Below are 19,073 nucleotides of genomic sequence, written 5' to 3'. Positions count from 1 at the left end.
TTTGAAAAAGGGATAAATTCATATCAAAATTATAGTAACCAAATCTGTTGATCCATCTCCAACTTAGTTTTGAAATTTTAATTGTTCAAGTCCACATGAACGCGTGTCAAATTGTGCAATCCTGTTTTATACAATATATATCAATATTAATTAATGTGTGCAACCAGGAATAAAAAATAAAAAAAAAAATTATATACCACACTGTAGTTGTAACGGGTTTACTTTTTTATCCGACTTTGATGTGGGACAAATGATTCTGGTTATATTCTTATTCATCCAAACTTGTTCTTCGGGTCAGGCGCTTAGCGTGACACCAGATCAAAGATTTGATCTGATTCTGATACCAACTGTAACGGATGGGTATTTGTCTATTTCTAAAAGTTCGAGCTGTTAAGTAGTATTGTATAGCCACCTATTTGTATCCGATCACTTTTTTATCCGAATCTAATATAAGACAAATGATCTTATTACAGTAGTTCAACAGTATAATCTCTCCACTCCTTTCTTCTCCCAAAAGATCAATTGCTGGCATGAGTGCATGGGAGAGCCAACCCATAATTGTATTGTTATTTACATAAATATTTTGCACAATTGTACCAATGCTTTTAAAGCTCTTTTTTTCCCCTAAAAACTATGATTCTAAAGAAAAGACCCAATCACTTCCATATTCGGAATCCATATATATAATAAATTAAGAAGTAAATTGCAAAAAAAAATCCCTTATTATATAAAAGTGTGCAAGAAATATTCAAACTATTTGGTATGTGCATTTAAATCCTTATAATCACCCAGTTGGTCAATTTTAACTAATTTTTTTTGTAAGAAGTATCCCAAAATACCTTTGAACTATATTTGGCAAGCATGGAATAGTTACTTTGGAAATAAAATTGGTGAAATTGAAGAAAATCAATTCACAAAATTAAATCAAAATTTTTTCCAACTCTACCAATTCCAATTCCAATTCCATACCGCCAAACACAGCATTAACAAAATTTGTGCATTTTAGTTTTTTTCTATTATTATTTTACGTTAAGGGCATTTTAGGTATTTTAATTTTTAAATTAAAAAATTATTCTTATTTGCTCAATTTAAAAATTATAAAAAATAAAATAATTAAGAACACTAGGAATTTATGCACATTTTGTATATAATATAAATTTTTACTTTTTTATTTTTTTACTTTACACTAAGTCAAAAGTAATAGTAGTGGTTGAGTTTTTCTTTCTTTTTTAGCACTTGTCTACAGTTTTTGTAGTTCTATGGAACAGGGGAAAGCTAGCTATGGTGTGATACTTATTGTAAAACTTTGTTGCGAAATTAATCAGAAAATATAAGAAATAGATTAAACACACCTAAAATATACAGAGATTCACCCAAAATTTAAAGCTGCGACGAAGGGGTTGCAGGAATTTTACCATGATGATCAAAATAGTAACGGATACGGAGAGTTCAAAATGATTAAATACCCTCGCATTAGGGCAATATAACGAGTGCAAAAATTACCAAAATACCCTTCAGAAAATTCAGATTGGGGCCAAGCCTCCTAACCTCCAACTTCGGGCAGGGGGCTCCTCTCCCTATGACCCCCAACTTACCGTAAAGTTGGATTAACAAAGTTGGGTCTTGGTGTATAGTATCTATCAAACTCCACATTACCGATCAGTTAAGAAGTACGAACACTTTTACGAAGAAGTCGTACTCATGGCGTACCGGTGTCGGACACCAACACCCCTCGGATATGTGTTCATGAATAAAAATTAATTTTATTATTTCAGACTTTTCGCCAATACTTCACTAACACTTTTCAGACACTTCACCGATATTTCTCGGACATTTCTAACACAAATTTACCTAATAATCTTGAAAATAATATGAATACTATCGTGATAAAGTAGTGAAATAACAGTATATATGATATAAAAATTATTACAATAATGCCAAATTTTCATTTTCTAATTCATTTCTCACCGACTCTTAATATAAAAATTATAAATGAATTAAAATTTTATAATAATATTACTAAATAAATGTATAATAATAAAATTTTATATTATTATATAATCGTGTCTGCACTATATCTGTATCTTACTTTTTTAAAGATGATGTATCAACTTATTTGTGTCCGTGTATCCTGTGTCGTGTCCGTGGTACATAAGCTATCAGAATTGGCATTTGAGCTCGTGACAGCCATCAATTAAAAAAATTGGGGAAAAATAGAGTGGTATTATTACTGTAGAGTTGTCTTCCTACACAGTCTGCGTATATGTGGAGTAGTGGTGTGAAAATGAATAACAACTGGAAGTGAAGTACTCTGTGTGACACACAGAGAAGCAGAGTCAAGGCAACCTGCCAAAGTTGCAGCCTAACCGTATATTCAGGGTTGAAATTCAACGCGTACACACACAACACAGGCTCTCCACGGGCAACCCAATTATTGCACCCCACGCTGCCCAACATCAATTATATACTGTCGGTATTCTTCCCTCCAAATCAACATAAGTATTGCGATAATTGCATGTTTGGTTACTACGAAAATGAGTTTTAAAGTCGCTAAATATGTCACTAAATTCAACCTAGTGGTTCGCAGGGCTGTCAACTGTGTATTTGGTTATAAATAATAAAGTTAATATAAATCTGTATTAACCATTAACTTGTAAATAATATACATTTAAATCTCATAATGAAATTCATATAATTTATTATTAAAATTGAATAAATGAGTGCGTCATTCTCTATTTTTAGAAGGTTAGACTCAAAATTTCTTTCAAGATAAACTAGTCCGCAACTTTCTTATAAAACATCACATAAACAAAAACATTGTGTTTGCTGGCATAAAATTGAAGCATTGTAATTAGAACTAATGAAAATAAAGAAAATTTTAGTTCAATTTTTTGACTTGTTTTTCTTCAATTCTAAAACTCTAATTTTATGTTGAAACCATTTTTAAGGACAATTAATTATTAACCAAAGATACATATTAGTCTAAGTCACATAATTCTGCTCAACATGTGATGTTCTTACGCTCGGAGCGTCCTCCCGCTCTCACGCTCCGAGCGTGCTTTTACTCTTATTTTTAATATTTGTGACCTAAATCACACAATTCTTCTCAACAGATGTCACTCTCAAGCTCTGAATGCACTTTCACTCACGTTCTGTAAGCGCTCTGGTTCAAATTCTCACTATTTATAATTTAATTCTGTCGTTCTCACGCTTCCGCTCTTAAATTTGCTATCACTCTCATTCTCAATTTATATAACTTAATTTTGTCATTTTTAGATTTTCACTCTCGAATTCGCACTAACTACTGCTCGTATATTTGACTTAGGTCTAGACACGTGAACTCTATATAATTGGTAGAAAATATATATATATATATATATATATATATATATATATATTACATTTCGAATTTTGATTGGTTATGTTTGTGTGAAAGGGGAAGCGAGTAAGAATAACAGTACAGTCATCATATAGTTTTTCAATTTCTGTAGTTACCTAAACTCCAATGAATGCCCGCCACGTCATAAGAGGACAAAATCGTTCTCTTGCTCTACAAGCTGAATTATGAAAAAACAAATACAGTGGTACACATTTCAGAGCAACCCCATTAGCGTCGCAGCTTCCTCAATCTGCATATTAACCATCAGAGATTGTCTCCTCCTCCCTCCCCTCTCTCTCTCTCTAAGAATAGCCACACATTCTCTCTCCTCCTCCCCCTTAAATCCTTACCAGAACCCACAAACCATAAAGATACAGGGAAAAATGTCGTCAGAATCCGGTGAGCAACGACCGGCGATACCCCATGACACGGGAAAATCTACGCCGGAGGCCGAGCACATCCCATGCCCCAGATGTGACTCCACAAACACCAAGTTCTGCTACTACAACAACTACAGCCTCTCTCAGCCCCGCCACTACTGCAAGTCCTGCCGCCGGTACTGGACTCTCGGTGGGTCCCTCCGCAACGTCCCCGTCGGCGGTGGAACCCGCAAGAGCTCCGCCAAACGCCGCCCCCGTACCACTCCCACCAGCTCTTCATCTTCCTCCTCTGTAGTACCCAACGACCCAGTACCCGATGACCCGATCGCGACCATACCCGGAATGGACTCGCCGGGGAGTTTCAACTACACTTGGTTGCCCCATGTGGAGGGACTTGGGTTATCGGGTTTGGACGGGCTTGGGCTTGAATCGGGTGGCCTGGGGGTTTGGGCCACGGAGGAAGTGGGTGAAGGCCATGGCGGTGGAGGGAGTGGCTTTGGGGCTTCAACTGGCTCAGGCACGTGGCAAATAGAGAATGTTGAAGGAGTGCTGGCCGATGAGAATTGCTTTGGTTGGCCCGAACTTGCTATTTCCACACCAGGCAAAGCTCTGGATTAATATACTACTATTTCAGATTTTCAGGTTTAATATATATTATATATATACTATATATGTTTGTATTATTTAGTTTACAAGTTGTCTTTTGAGTTTAATTTTCGGGAATGGGCTTGTTGTTTAAGAAGTGAAGCTGTGGGCAAGCTGTGTCTTTGTCTTAGATTTGATACTAATTAAAATGTTACCATGATATATTATGTGTGACCAAAAAAAAAATGTAGTTAATTAGATTTATTTTCATTATATACACTAAATATGTTTCACATGTGTTCTATCAGTAGATTTTCACAAAATGTTTAGTTAAAGGTATACACTTCACCTCGGACTTAAATTTTGATAGTGCATGTCATGCAAGATGCGAAGTGTTCTATGTGATTGGATGGCAATGAAGAATTAGAATTTGAAACCCCGCAATGACACATATCAATCTTTGGATTTTATAAATTTTACAATAAAGTTCACGAATTTAACGGTTGACAATGCAAGGAGTGCAATCGCGATGACACACATCAATCCTTAAATTTTGTAAATTTTAAAGTAAAGTTCACATATTTAGCTGTTGATATTCTCTTAGTAGTTGCAACTGCACATTTTTAATAATATAATATGTGATTTTGTTTTAATAATATAATATGTGATTTTGTGTAAAACAATTGAAATTATTCCACTATTTCAAGAGTAACTAACCTACAAACAATAGAAATTAACCAACCCTACAAAATGTCTGCGTCACTGGTTCTTTATGAAGTAACTCTATAATTTATTGATCTGAAGAAAAAGAAGAACCAAAAGCTATAAAAGTAAACCTAGAAGTTTAAGGAATAGAGATGCGCATGGTCGAGGTTGATATGATACTTCTTGTCTTCCACAAAACACACCCTCATCAATGGAAATTCCACCGACAACGGGCCCATTTCATCCAACATTTTCTTTCATTATATGTGCTTGCTACAGTCCACTGCATGCATCATGCATGTTACATGTACCTGTCTTCTTGCATTTTCTTGCTTCTTTCGTATTTCCTCCCACTTGTCAAAAATTCAAAAAATCCAACTTTTCCAAGAATTTGTTCTCAATTGTACATTTTCTTTGAACAAATGGATTCTATCACTCACGCGTGTGATTGTCCATAAAATCAACACGGGTAAAGTGAAACAATGAAATCCATTCGATGTAGTACAATACAGGTACGGTATGGAAGATTCGGATTCTTATTGATGGACTGAAGTTATGTACATTTTCTCATAAAACAAATAAATTGTTTGAAATAAATTATTGTACGCTACAATCGCATTGCGATTTCAGTTTGGATAATGAAATAAGAATCCCTTAAGTTAAGAGTTTTAAACTTGAGAAACATTGTCCTCGAGTATTTAAGACTTGTACATAACCCACAGGTGTCTCACAGTAAAAAGTGATATAAAGCACAGGTGCTGTTTGACAAATTGTCCAATCGAGGCATGCAAGCCCATATGCCACAAAAATTATGTTGGCCTAGTGCTCTCAGTTGATGGTGCAGTGCAGGCAAGTTGCTGTATCGATAGTGCAATTCAATGGTAGTGACTGGTGAGAGTGGTTAGTGTGAACAATGACCAATAAAAGTAGTACGTGACTTGTTCAAATTTGCTTCTGAGCCCATGAATGTTGATTACGAATATGACCAGATTAGAGATTAATTGAAATAGAAGTTTCGATACCACCTAAAGATGTAGTCCAGTAATATCATATCTTCTCTATGTTCTAAAAGTTGAAGATGAATGTTGATTACGAAAAAAGTGATTGAGACATGCTGGCGTGAGTGCGCACAGGGAGAGAGACCTTAATCAGACCTTCAATCCTCCATCCATTGCTTTCAAGACTCGTAGAGTAGAAGACCACACACACACAACTAATTCCCCAACAAAAGAAAAAATTCCAAGAGCACTAGAGGTTGAACACTTGAGCAAACCATATATGCATTACATTTGAAAGATGCATACATTACATATAGAGTTTCCAACACCAAAACCGCAATATAGCAACATGTTATTTCTACAGAAAGCAAAAAGCCCTCAACCATTCTCAGTTGGGGGGCTTGAAAAACTTAAGCTTAAGTCCACTGTTCACCATACTCCAAATACCTCCAATTGAAATGGCCAAGCTAAAAGCAATGCCCAACCACCCAAGGATCCAATTAAAATACCAATTGAAGCTGTACTTTGTCGGTCTCTTTATGAGAACCCACATGAAGCAAGGGTAAGCAAATGTGACTGGAAGAGTAAGTCCTCCTAACAAGCCAGCAAGACTGGAAAGGAAGGGAAGTGCCACCCCAATGAAGAAGGAGATGAATCCATAGAAGACTCGGAAACCAGAACGAACCCAGATTGAGCAAGGCCGGTTGGTACGGCTGGTGTAGCCCGCTTCAAAACTGTCGAAAACAGGCATTGAATATATTTGGAAACTACTCAAACAGTTGAACACAACTAGAAGGAATGTCACTGCAAGAAGTCCTCTTGGAATGTCATGACTGTGAAATGCAAACAAAGCATTGAGAATTCCTCCTGAAGGCATCTACAGTAACAACAACAACAAAAAACATAAATATTAAATTTCATCATCAATGACACAGCAACATACTAACGTAACCAAAAATATGATGCTGCAACTTACTTGGAGAAGCAAATCATGTCACCATCAACAATTAGGTTTACGTGGGCAGAATACATCTTCATGGTACAAAAGGAAAACTAATATCCATGAAACCTCTGCCTCCCTAGTATCTCCTAAGAAGGTTTACACTAATTGCACAAAAATCATCCCTGTTAAATGGTTTTACATTTTCATTCCGTTTATTTAGACACATAGAGAATTTGCACAATTGGGATTTAATCTGTCTCAGTAATCTCAACATCCTTTACATCTTTAATGCTATACACGGAAGCTTCATGTATTTTTCAACTTTATTAATTTTTGAAGTTGGATATATTTTTTTTTTTTGGACAAGTTTAATTTATTTTCATTCTTCCAGATCATCAGTTGTCTTCATTTATTCTAGTACATTTACAGTTAGTGCTATTTTTGCCCCCTTTTTTATATATACTAAAGCCTGGTATGAGCAAATATATTGAAGAGAATATAGAACGTCACAAGAAGTGTACTTACAAGATTTCCATAAGCCCAAAAGCCTCCTATAGCAACAGGAAACAAGCACATAGCAATCAAGAAATAGGCAACTTTTGCTCCTCTCCACATGGGTACATGCGCTGGGTGCTTGAAAGTTGATGGCATTGTTGCCTGAAAAACAACATACGAAACTCTTGTAAGTGACAAAAATACATGTATTCAATCAAGTATAAATGATTCAGAGTTGTTCAAGAGAGAGAGAGAAACAGTAAATTACGCCTATTTAGACACTCTTATCATACCTGAATCTCAAGGACGAGATTGTGGCCTCTGAATGCAAAAGCTACAATTCCAAGTGCATTCAAGGCCGAGAAGATAGAGGCAAAAAAGGAAGGCAATGAAATGGGTTCATAAGACATTGAGGGTGGCCTCTGTTGGCTCACTGATAGGACCCAAACCATGGTGGAGTACGTAATGGCTGTCACTGCCCCTATCAGAGAGAGTCCTGCAATTGAGTTAAGGTTCGGGAGCTGGGATAGTACAATGCATAGAGACGTGAACACCAAATACCACTCTACAGTTGTGAGAGGATTTGATGAACAGAGGGGTCCACAAACTATCTGGAAAAATAGTTTCATGGTTTCCCCTCCTATAAGAATCAAAGCTGTTGCAGTCCCTGCTGACAAGTAAACGGTAGGGAAAAGAGCAAGCCACACTCCTAATCTTTCTCCTGCCGAAGTAAAACTTACATCAATCCACCATCAAAAACAATAGGTATTATAGTAAACAATAGAAATCTTTAAGATCTTTCTTCATTAGTCACCGTTCTTGTGTTCTCTGTGTCATTGGATCAGTCAGCTCTAAGGAAAAATATATAATCATATTTTCAGGATCAAACAGCAATGAGATAACAAGTCCTTTTTGGTTTTAGTTTCTTAAAAAGTACAAAATGAAGAGAAAAAAAAAAAAAAACCATGTATAATTGCGGTTTACTGTGATTTAACTGACTGAGATTCTGACCATAATAGAATGAAATGGCAAACAAGATTCATGTAGCCAAACCCAAATAGTTGTGAAAAGGCTTTATTGAGTTTAGTTATCAGTTATATGAACATCAATTCAACAGTACGAGTGCTTAACTGTTACCCCATAATACATGTAACGAACAAATACTATTGGATGGCGTGACCAATATATTTCACATGCCACATACTTCTTGATGAACAACTGACTCAAGTTGTTTTAGCACCCATTCACATGTCTACTCATAATGTAACTTCTATCACCCAAGTAAAATATGAAAGAAAATATGACTATTAATCTAGGCCAATTCAAGTAGAAATGTGAAATGTAGATCAGTTGAAAAATATGTTCCTGCCCATGCATTTTCATAAATTCATATCAATTAGCAGGTGGATGTATTAATAATTTATCTTGCCAGGTTTTGAAGGTGAACTAATTTTCAACTAAAAGCTGAGGCCTAGACTGCAAGCTCACCAAATGCTGCTTGTGCAAGCTCCACATATCTGTTGTACCTCTTCCCGGGAACTGCTTCATGTAGCTGAACTAGAATCCACAAAGTGTATAGTTGCCAGAAGTAAGCTATGGTTAAGGACAGGATTCCCCAACTCCTGCAGTTCATTAGAAGAACATACAAAGAAGAAGAAAAATTAATTGGCAGAAGTAAGCTACCATTGATAAAGTATGCCAGTTCCTGAAGTACATTAGAAGAAAAATAAAAGAAAGAACACCAAATTAATTAAGATAACTTCTTTAATTTTGCTCCCCCCTCGTAGCACCATAAGGTAACTAATATTTTGTAGCTTAAAATTTTAAAATGATAAAGGCCCTTCAAATTAGCATTGCTTTAATTTTCAATTTTCTCTAGTTCATTTCATATCAGTATTTCCATTACCAATAATAGAGTACTTTAGAATATTTAAAATAAAAAATAAAAAAATAAGAAAAGAAGGTTTAACCTTGTTTAACTTTACCAGCAAATTGAAGGACCACAACTAATAAAAAGTCCATATCATTTTAGATGAAGCTACCAGAAGCACAATTATCTTGTAACATTTTGAATGGACTAAACTAAAAAAATAATAGCATTACTCTTTAAATGTCGAAGACACGAAAGAATTTGCTATATACTTATACAGAAGAAAGAAAAGAAGTTCCAATATCATTTTCTCCTACAGAATATATACCGTGTAGCATTGCTACTAGTAACTAGAGGTAGAAAATGAACATTTGGAGTTAGCAAATAATCTGGATGAGCCAATAGTCCACTGTATTTGTGATGGTATGCAAGTGGCTGGTAAAAGCTTAGGGGACCCTGATATAAATCAACATAAAGTAAGATAAATTGCCATGGTCCTACCCTATATGGCAAAGATAAATTTCAAGCCATCAAGGGTTGTACTTTGTAGAAGAGCTACCACATATAGTACATAGGGTTGAAATAGGGTCATATATGGAGAAACTTTACTCTCACAAGAAAAAATGAAATATCTGACAAATCTAAACCATGCCTTAACAAGGGCTACAGATGGGGCCCATTGACAAAAGAATGTCTACCCATTTACAGATAGGGCCCATAGCACTTTTCTTTTCTTTTTCATTTGTCAAAATAGTTTCCAGGAAAAGATAAGGTACACAATTAACAATGGAATAAATTTGTTTTGCAATAGTGTTTCAAATTTACTATCTGAAATTATGAAAAAAGGATACCATGAATTGAAGGGAGAAACCCATGTAATGGTCAAATATATAGCATAAAGTACAATCCCTCTGTATAATAATAGAAAAACAGAAGAACAAGTGGTCCCCAAACAGATATCAGCTTTTCGAGAAAAATCAAGTCATGGAAGAAAGAAAAAGATGAAAGGGGTTAATTGACTAGTCTTACAGATATTTCTTTTCATGTTCGAATCAAATCTATGATAAAGTTTTTGATAATAACAAAGATACCAAGTGGATCAACAAACCAAAATGTAAAATTAGAACTTGAACAAGAATCATTTAGAGATACATCATAAACCTACCCTCAACTTTTTCTTCTCTCTTTTTCTCGCTTCCCTTCTTCATTTATATCAATGCATAGTATTAACCTTCCCAATTAGACATTTTCCTGGGTTTGAGAGGAGGTTTCTTCCTAGCTTGACCTCTCAATGCACGAAGAGGCCTCGTAACTACTCAAACTACACGAAGATACACTCGTCACTCATGTCAAAACTAGCATGGATATACCTTCAAAACTATAACGTAAAAAATTACAATTAAATATGTCTCTTTTAGAATGCGAAGAAGCAACCTTTATAAGCCAATACGTTAAGGCATGCTGTTAAAATGCACGAGTAGAGGCTTATATAGCTCAACTATGTTAGTGCAGCAAATTTCAGCAAAAAGGTCCTGTCCCATGCGGATAAAAGATACAAATTTCCGGCTATCACTTGCCGTCTAAAAATTCTAGCAAACTTCTATCAGCCCCTATTTATCATATGATTACAATGAGTTCATGAAACTTTAGGAATGGGCTCAAAAAGCAACCTTTTTAATTCTTAAATGAATCAAATGAAGAATATATTTGGACTAGCCATTCCTTCAACTGCCTACGAAATGAAAGGACAGATATGACTTATAGAGTGGCCTATTTGTCGATAGAGTAACAAGCAGATCCTTCTTTCAAATTTTCAATTATTAAGGCAGGCAGCCCTTTGTAAATACATTAATGAGTTTCACAACCATTTTAAGTACAATTTAATTGAGCTCTTCATGTGCTAAGGTTGAACACTTATCGTATCATCAACCAAGAAATTTCATACAGCATTTGGGTTTTAAAAATAACCAAGAAATGAAGAAGTACAGCAGCAACAGTGAATTTGAAATCAGATGTTTGGTATAGAATTAATAAAGTGATCCCAAAACAAATGATTCAAGGTAAAACAAAATGAATAAGATTAATGACAGCAAAATTACTTTCATAAAAGGTTATAATGAAATGAAAAAAGCAACCCAAGTAGCAATCAAGTATAAAGAGAATGGGCCAACTGGCTTAATTATCTTTAAGAAAATAAGAGGAAGGCCCCAGTCCAGGTGGCTTTATTATAAAAATAATTGAAGTCAGGAGATAAAGCAAAAGATGGAAGAAAACGAAATGACTTGCCTCAAGGATATTTCTTTCTTTTTTCGACTCAAATCATATCCATGACGAAATCTAAAAGAAGAACATCAAAAGAATACCCAAGTAGACCCACAAGCCATAACCTTTTTTCACACACAAACACCCACACAGGGCTAGAAGCCAATAGTCCAAAAAAAATTTGTAACTTACAGCGCAAAAAGAACTGATTAAAGATCGAAAATTAACCAAAAACAACAAAATGAAGCAAAATATTGAAGACGCGAACTGGGAAATAGGAAATAGGAAATAGGTGAGTGTTCTTAATAATAACTAAAGGGCCATTACCCATTATTAATTTGGGCTTGTTATTGGAGATATATTATCGAACATCTACTAATCATTAATAATTGATTAAATTTATAACAAACAAAAAAAACCAAATTAAAGCAATTAAGAAGTGTGAGTTTATCAACAAGAAGTATGAGAAGAAAGTTCTCTCTCCAATTTCACACTCCATTCAAAAGATGTAGACTTAAAAAAATGAAATGAAGCAACCTAAAGATTTAGTCTTAAACAGAGCAAAGTATTAAAGATATTGAAGTGAACCCAATACAGAAAAGATAACGGAGCAATAGAAATTGAAGTAGGTAGTTATATATATATACCAGCCGAGGAAAGAGAAGGCAACGGGCAAGACAAGAGCTTGAAAGCCAACACCGGCATTGAGGTTATGGAAGGCGGCGTAATGGGCATTGCCGTTGCGAGACTCGGTGATGGGAAGCCAGGCGTCCTGAGGGTTGAGCTTGGTCAGGTGACCCACCTCCTCCAAGTACCCTTTCATGTTTATCAACACCCTCTTCATCGGCGTCCCTATTGGGCTCAGAAACCGCGGCGATATGAACGAGGTCGGCGTCCACGCATTCGACGACTTCGCCTCCTTCCTCGGCGACCTCTGCGCAGATGGTGTCTGTATCTCCGGCGTCGACACTCGTGGCGTCGCCGGTATTGATATCAGCTCCGACTCTGGTCTCTCCTCCATTACTCTCTCTCTCTCTCTCTCTCTCTCTAAAACTCTCTCTCTCTTCACTTAGTAAGTCGTGAGAGGCTTGCTTGAGTATTTGTATGAAAACTGAATTGAGTGTGTACTGTAGTGGTGTATGTAGTACACTACCACGCCACGCCTGAAAGAAATAATTGAGAATTATTTGTTTTCTTCTTTTCGTGGTTTCTGCTTTTTTTAGTCTGTCATTGGGGTCAGTCATGCATTAGAGCGTGAGACTAAAATTGACTGAAAACTGAAGTTTGAAAATAAAGCATGTGGGACTGCCCATCACAATTAGCTAGATACATGTGTGTGTGTGTATATATATATTCATATATTATGTTGTCATAAAATGAAGTAATATTATGTTATTTAATGTTTAGTTGAATATTTCTAAATATCTAATAGAAAGAAATATTATAAATATTATGTGTGTTGCATAGTTTGTGTGTTCAGAGACTCATTCGCAGCATCTGTTACAAATTATTTTATAAGACTTAAAAAAAGATAACCTATCAACCAATACATGATACGTCATGTATAGAACGCTTATTTATGACATTTACAAGTATGAATGTTTTTTAAAATTGTTAGAACACTTCAATTTCAAAATAGTGTAAAAAGAAAATAATATCTATACAATAAAATGTGGGATATTGAGGATCAGACTAATGATTAGTTGCTATTTCTTATTCTTAAAAAAATATAGTATACGTGGTAGACATAGATAGTACTACACATTAAGTATTTTGAAATATTAAAAATATATATATTTATATATATGTATATATATATTTATATATTTTTGTGCCGGGAGATTTTCAAGAACTAAAACACTAAGGATTTATTATAAAGTATTGCACTAAATGTTAAAGCGTATTGGAGATAATTTTTATTTTGTTGTACTATATTATTATTATAAAAGATGGATGAGGTTATAAATATATATATATATATATATATATATATATATATATATATATAAAGATATGTAATGCGTTTATTTTTGTAATGCTAGTGTTATTTTGGTGATTTCAGGGTTTCACAGTGAGAGTGGGAATGGACGGGACTTGCGAGTTTTATGAAAGTTTGCGCAGCTGTGATCCTGACCGTTGATTTGTTGCGAATCTCAAGACACTGAGGGACGGGTATTGATGTGGGATTCTCTGTTTCACCACTAAAATTCGCGGATATAAGCTCAAATCAGACGTGAAATGGACAGCTCTGATTTTGATGGATGTGTTGGCTTGAGTGTGTGTCTGTGTGTGTGACTAGGACACAGGAGTGTGTTAAGTTGGGGCTGAAGAGGGTTGTGATTCTGTGTGCGAGGGAGTACCAGAGGTATGGTGTAGAGTTAGAGTGCTTTAATGATGAGAGGGTGGGGGGTGCTGCAACTGTGACGTGGTGGGGTCTTATTGGTTGATGTTTCATCGATCAGAAGATCATTTACAATTTCGAGTGACTCAATGAATACGTTACCGAAAATCACGGTTGTCTGATGGCCTGAGGATGTCACGCGATCATGCGCGCGTAAAACTACTAACCTAAACTCGTGGGCCTCGATTTTGTCCAACAAATATTACGACTTTTGAAAGAGAAATGCCTTTTTTACAGTTGTGAATGAGGTGTTGGATACTGTTGGAATATAGGAATCTTTTTCAATCAAATTTTATGTTATTATATATATATATATATATAAAATTATGAACAATTCATTCTTTTTTTAATTGAAGAATTGTGACCTCTAATAATTTCTCTTATCTAGTTTGAGATATTAGAATTAGGCATTTGTTGCAATTGTTATGGTGGAAAATAATCTTACTTCAAATTGCACTCAAAAAATTGTTGGATCGAGAAACTAGTGAAATTTAAAAATTATTCTAAAACATAATACTTGCCTTAAGCCGCATAAAAAAGAACTTTCTTCTTATGATGAGGTGACCCAATAAAATATTAACAACCGTTAAAGTTTAAAAGGAAAAAAAAAAAAAATTATGACCACAAGAAATAAAAAAGGAAAACTACATATAAGTAGACTTAGTAGTCTTAAATAACAAAATAGTCTAAATTTAAAGTTTATTTTTCAATTTGATTAAATTAAACAAAATAATTACAAATACGTCAACAATTATTGTTAAAGTCCAAAATACCCTTCAAACTCTTATTCTGAAATACTAAAATATCCGTATAATTTTATAAGAATTTTGGAGCCTATTTTGATCCAATTCTTATGTGGCATGGACACATCATCGCTCTTACCATTTTTTTTTTCTTTCCAAAACAACGTTTCTTTCTCTCTTCAATTAGATTGGGTTCCATTCCTCTATCTTCATCGTCTCTCTCTCTTCCCTCTTGTTTGGTTTTGATAACTTTTCTGAACAACCACGCTGATGAGGGAGACCGCCATGACCAGAGGATTATTATACAAACTTTAATTGGCTTATCTTTCTCGTCTTCCTCAGATCTCTTGTACAATGACTTAAAGCTTCATCTTTTTTATCTATAATGATTTCTTACCAAAAAAATAAAGGATAAACTAAAAATTTTGGTTCTTAGGTCGATTAATCTATACCGAGTATGATCACATATATAACCCAGAAAAATAAAAAAAAATTCAGAAAAATTTGAAATAAGACGGATCTAATTGAAGAGAGAGAAAGCCTCATTGAATAGTGAAAATCTATCTAAAAATTAAGAACAAGTATCACAACTTGATCCCTAAACATCTAGGGTTGATCCCAAATTTATCAGAAAATAGTGTTCTATGTCTTCAAAAAAATGTTTTATTTCTTCAATTGAGTATTTAATCAAACAATTCATTTGCAACCTTCTATAATTTCTCCAAACATACAACAAATACATCTTGAAATATCATATTTATAAACAAAGCGTCTGTCTTGCTTCAGAACAAGAAAATATTATTCCACCTATAAAAGGAAATTCAAAAGTATATGAATAAACATGTAAATAGTACATATAAAGAAGGAGAAAATGCCGTGTAAAATAAATTTGGATTTGTAAGATACTCCTTAAATCATTTGTCATGCTTGTTGCAATGGATTTGATTTTCTTCACTCAGGCTCCTTCCAAACACAGGATCCACAGTCAAGATTCGAAAGTTTCTTAATTGACTTTTGGTATTTTGAAATTATATAACTCTAAGGATATTTTGGTATTTTAGAATAAGAGTTTGGAGGGTGTTTTGGACCTTAACAATAATTATTGATGTATTTGTAATTATTTTGTTTAATTCAATCAAATTGAAAAATAAATTTAAAATTAGACTATTTTGTTATTTAAGGGTACTAAGTCTACTTATATGTAGTTTTCCCAAATAAAAATTGATCCACCCTCCTCTCTCTTTCCATCTCGTCAGTAGTATTTCCTGGGGCAAACAAGAAATTGAAGAAGGAGATGAAATTGTGAAGTTATAACATCAAAATATGATAAATATCAAAATAGTTCCAATTTAAACAGGTTGTATATTGGGGTTGATCGGATTTGGCGCATGATGGGTCTCCCTCCATTGACGGAGATGTTGGGAATCAACATCATCTCTCTCCATTGAGAGCAACATATGCCGAGAACGAATCCAGAAATTGCAGGCAAGGACTTAGTCTTGAGTTTGGCAACTAACAATGATTGTTGGGATTGATTGAAATCAAAATGTGGGTTTGTTGTAAAAAAAGATGATGATAGAAGAAAAGGAATTACAGACACGTGCAATGGATTTTATTTTTATTTTTATTTTTTCCTGATCATATGGTGGATTTGGTGAAAGGATATGGGTTTTAAAATCCTAGGTTTCAACAATCGTTGCCACGTCTTCCGCAACAGATTGGAGGTCGGTGGATCTCGTCAACAAAAGCAAATCTGTGTTGAATGATTTCCCACCTCTTTGAAGTTCTTGTTGTCGCCAGAGTTAGAGGAAAAAAAAAAAAAAAGGAGGTGGATTGGAGAGAGAGTGAGCGTGGTGGAGGCCGTGGACGATTGAGGTGGTTGTGAGGGGAAAATATTACTATGTAGGTGTAACGACTTGAAATAGGGGTCCGAATCGCTAAGCGGGTCCTTAACCAAACCCAATGACGCACTAGGGGTAAAATGGTCATTTTACAATATGAGAGGGTAATTTGCTTTTAAACTAGTCAAATGAAGTTTAAAATAACCCTTCTAGTCATTCTATGATGTTTGATGAGATTCTACGGTCATTGGATATGATTTCCCAATAGCGCCCTTACCGGTTCAAGGGAAATTCTGACACTGTTCCACTAAAACAACTATAACTCTCAACATGAATGAAATTTGAAGATCAGGTTGGTCTCATTGGAAATCTAACATAAAATCCTTGAAAATGGTCTCAAGAATGACCCTATTTAGGTTTGGAAAGAAGAAGTGATGACCCAACAAAGTCAGGCGGTCAAAGTTGATACACTATCATGGCAAAAATATACACTGGAGGGCTGGAATCGATTCCCAATCTTGGTACCGGTTCTACCTGGGCAAAATATCACAATGCGAACCAAAAACACCCTTGAACCAGTTCCAAGAAAGTTGAACCTATTCCAGAAGTCCAGAACCTTAAAAATGCCCATAAAAGGCCTAAATTCAAACACTTGTGTTCATGGGTACCCCCTTGGTCCCTTGGTGACCTTATTAAAGTCTAATCCCAGTCCCAAACATGTAATTGGCTGTGTATGAAACATAATTAAACTCCCGTGCCTTCAATTAAATCGAATACAAGCCCAATACATCGTTTAAAGACCAAATTACACAAATCTCATTTTATACAATTTCAAAAGAATTAAATACAAGGAATGAGGCCTTCATGGCCAAAATTACATAGCTCTAATATAAATAAAATGAAATGAATTCCTAACTACATTAATGTCCATGGATGCATATCATTCACTGGCTCATCTCCGAATTCCTGAAAAATGTTAATAATAATAGGGTGAGCTCAACAGCTCAGTAGAAAAAGCTTAAATTACATTCCTAAAAATCCTGTGAGCTACAACTAAGGAAAATGAGATCAAGGAAAATGGATCATGGGATTAGAAGCCATATCATCATACATGAAATGCAAATACCACCTTCTTCCTTTCTAACCCAATCTCACCAAAGCCTTCATAACCTTTACCTTAACTTTCAACGCCAACCATCATCTCACTTCTTAACCTTTTCTTCTACATCAAATCTTCATCCTTTCTACTCACCCCATGTCAAAAGTATGCATGTCATACTACCATTCATCAATATACAAGTCATGATTTACATCATAGTTATATTAAAACATCTAAACACAAAAATTGATCACACAAATCATATTTTCACATTTTCTCAAAAAAAAAAAAAAAAATAGCATGCTTGGCACAAATACAAGAAACCATCATATTCTCAACCCACAACAATTAAATCAACATTATCTCGTGCTTAATATCACAACAAAAATTTACAAATTAAACATGCTTCACAACATCAAAATAATCATGTAAAAAAATACATAGAAACTCATTAAAATTATAAGACTTGTAATTTAAATTTTCCTTACCTTAATGAAGCAAACCAAATAAGGCCTTAGCTAGCCCCAAATTTCGAAAACCTTCTAAACCCTAGCAATATTGGCCTCAATTTGAAGCTCATGCTAAACTCTCCAACTTCCCTCCTTCCTCTTCTTCAAAATCTAACTCAAACCTTTCCAAAATCAAGATCAAATGGTGGAAGACAATTAGTGAATATAGTTAGATATAGAAAAAGAAAGAGAATGGTTAGAGAGAGAGCATTTTTGCCGAAAATGGAGGAGAATGAAAGGTGATGGTTTGATAAAAATCTCAACTTATGGTCATAGTCTTGCCATGTGTCAACTTTTGGTTGATTTCTAATTTTGTGCAAAGTTACAATCTTGCCCTTCTTTAAACCATACACTGTCTCATTTGTCCCATAAATATCTACCTCTAATATATAGATATAGATGTATATATATGTGTGAGAAAAGTCCATTATGCCCCTTTCTTAAAATGACAAAACCGGGAGAAGTTCCCGAGTCCGGAAATTGTCCCGACTTCTCAAAAATTTTAAAAATGATACCGTCACTTCTAATTGACTTAAAATGATCAAAAATACACTTCTAAAACCCTCAGCTCAAAAAAAATGACCAAATCACCCCTCGGGGCCCGCGTGGCACGCAAAACGAGGCAAGGATTAAAATAAACTAGAAAAATCAAATAAATTACCGAAAATAGAAAAATAGGGAAAATCGGTAACATTACAGTAGGAAAGAAAACCGTGGAAGTGTCGGTGGTGGCCATGGGCGAACAGTGGAGGTGGCGGCCATGGACAGACGCTGAAGGCCCTTTGAAGAAAAATGAGGGATGTATATATATATATATATATATATTTGTGTATATATAGCTGCGTGAGAGAGAAAGAGAGGAG

General features: G+C 34.9%; 2 protein-coding genes and 1 long non-coding RNA gene across 3 annotated transcripts; 1 reads left to right on the top strand and 2 right to left on the bottom strand.

Moving 5' to 3' along the window:
- The first annotated feature begins 3,593 nt into the window (after positions 1-3,593).
- Positions 3,594-4,629, top strand: LOC132278685 (dof zinc finger protein DOF3.4-like). Its single transcript, XM_059780532.1, has one exon. The coding sequence runs from the start codon at positions 3,763-3,765 to the stop codon at positions 4,375-4,377; it is 615 nt and encodes a 204-aa protein (XP_059636515.1). The 5' UTR covers positions 3,594-3,762; the 3' UTR covers positions 4,378-4,629.
- Positions 4,630-6,286: 1,657 nt separating this feature from the next.
- On the bottom strand, positions 6,287-12,816 carry LOC132279002 (lysine histidine transporter-like 8). The gene is made up of 5 exons (XM_059780918.1): positions 12,265-12,816; positions 8,974-9,107; positions 7,779-8,206; positions 7,516-7,647; positions 6,287-6,924 (listed from the first exon to the last, which is right to left on the bottom strand). Exons 1-5 carry the CDS (start codon positions 12,636-12,638, stop codon positions 6,436-6,438), a joined length of 1,557 nt encoding a protein of 518 aa, XP_059636901.1. The 5' UTR covers positions 12,639-12,816; the 3' UTR covers positions 6,287-6,435.
- Positions 12,817-17,338: 4,522 nt separating this feature from the next.
- LOC132278631 (uncharacterized) lies at positions 17,339-18,420 on the bottom strand. Its single transcript, XR_009471092.1, has 2 exons — positions 18,190-18,420; positions 17,339-17,568 (listed from the first exon to the last, which is right to left on the bottom strand). It is a non-coding gene; the product is annotated as an uncharacterized LOC132278631 (long non-coding RNA).
- Between the last annotated feature and the right edge of the window lie 653 nt (positions 18,421-19,073).

The sequence above is a fragment of the Cornus florida genome, unplaced genomic scaffold (assembly GCF_030987335.1).
Source record: "Cornus florida cultivar Cherokee Brave unplaced genomic scaffold, ASM3098733v1 CherokeeBrave_3.0.0_Hap2_Chr10, whole genome shotgun sequence".
In the NCBI taxonomy this organism is placed as follows: Eukaryota; Viridiplantae; Streptophyta; class Magnoliopsida; order Cornales; family Cornaceae; genus Cornus; species Cornus florida.
This window is presented reverse-complemented; position numbering and strand designations above follow the sequence as displayed.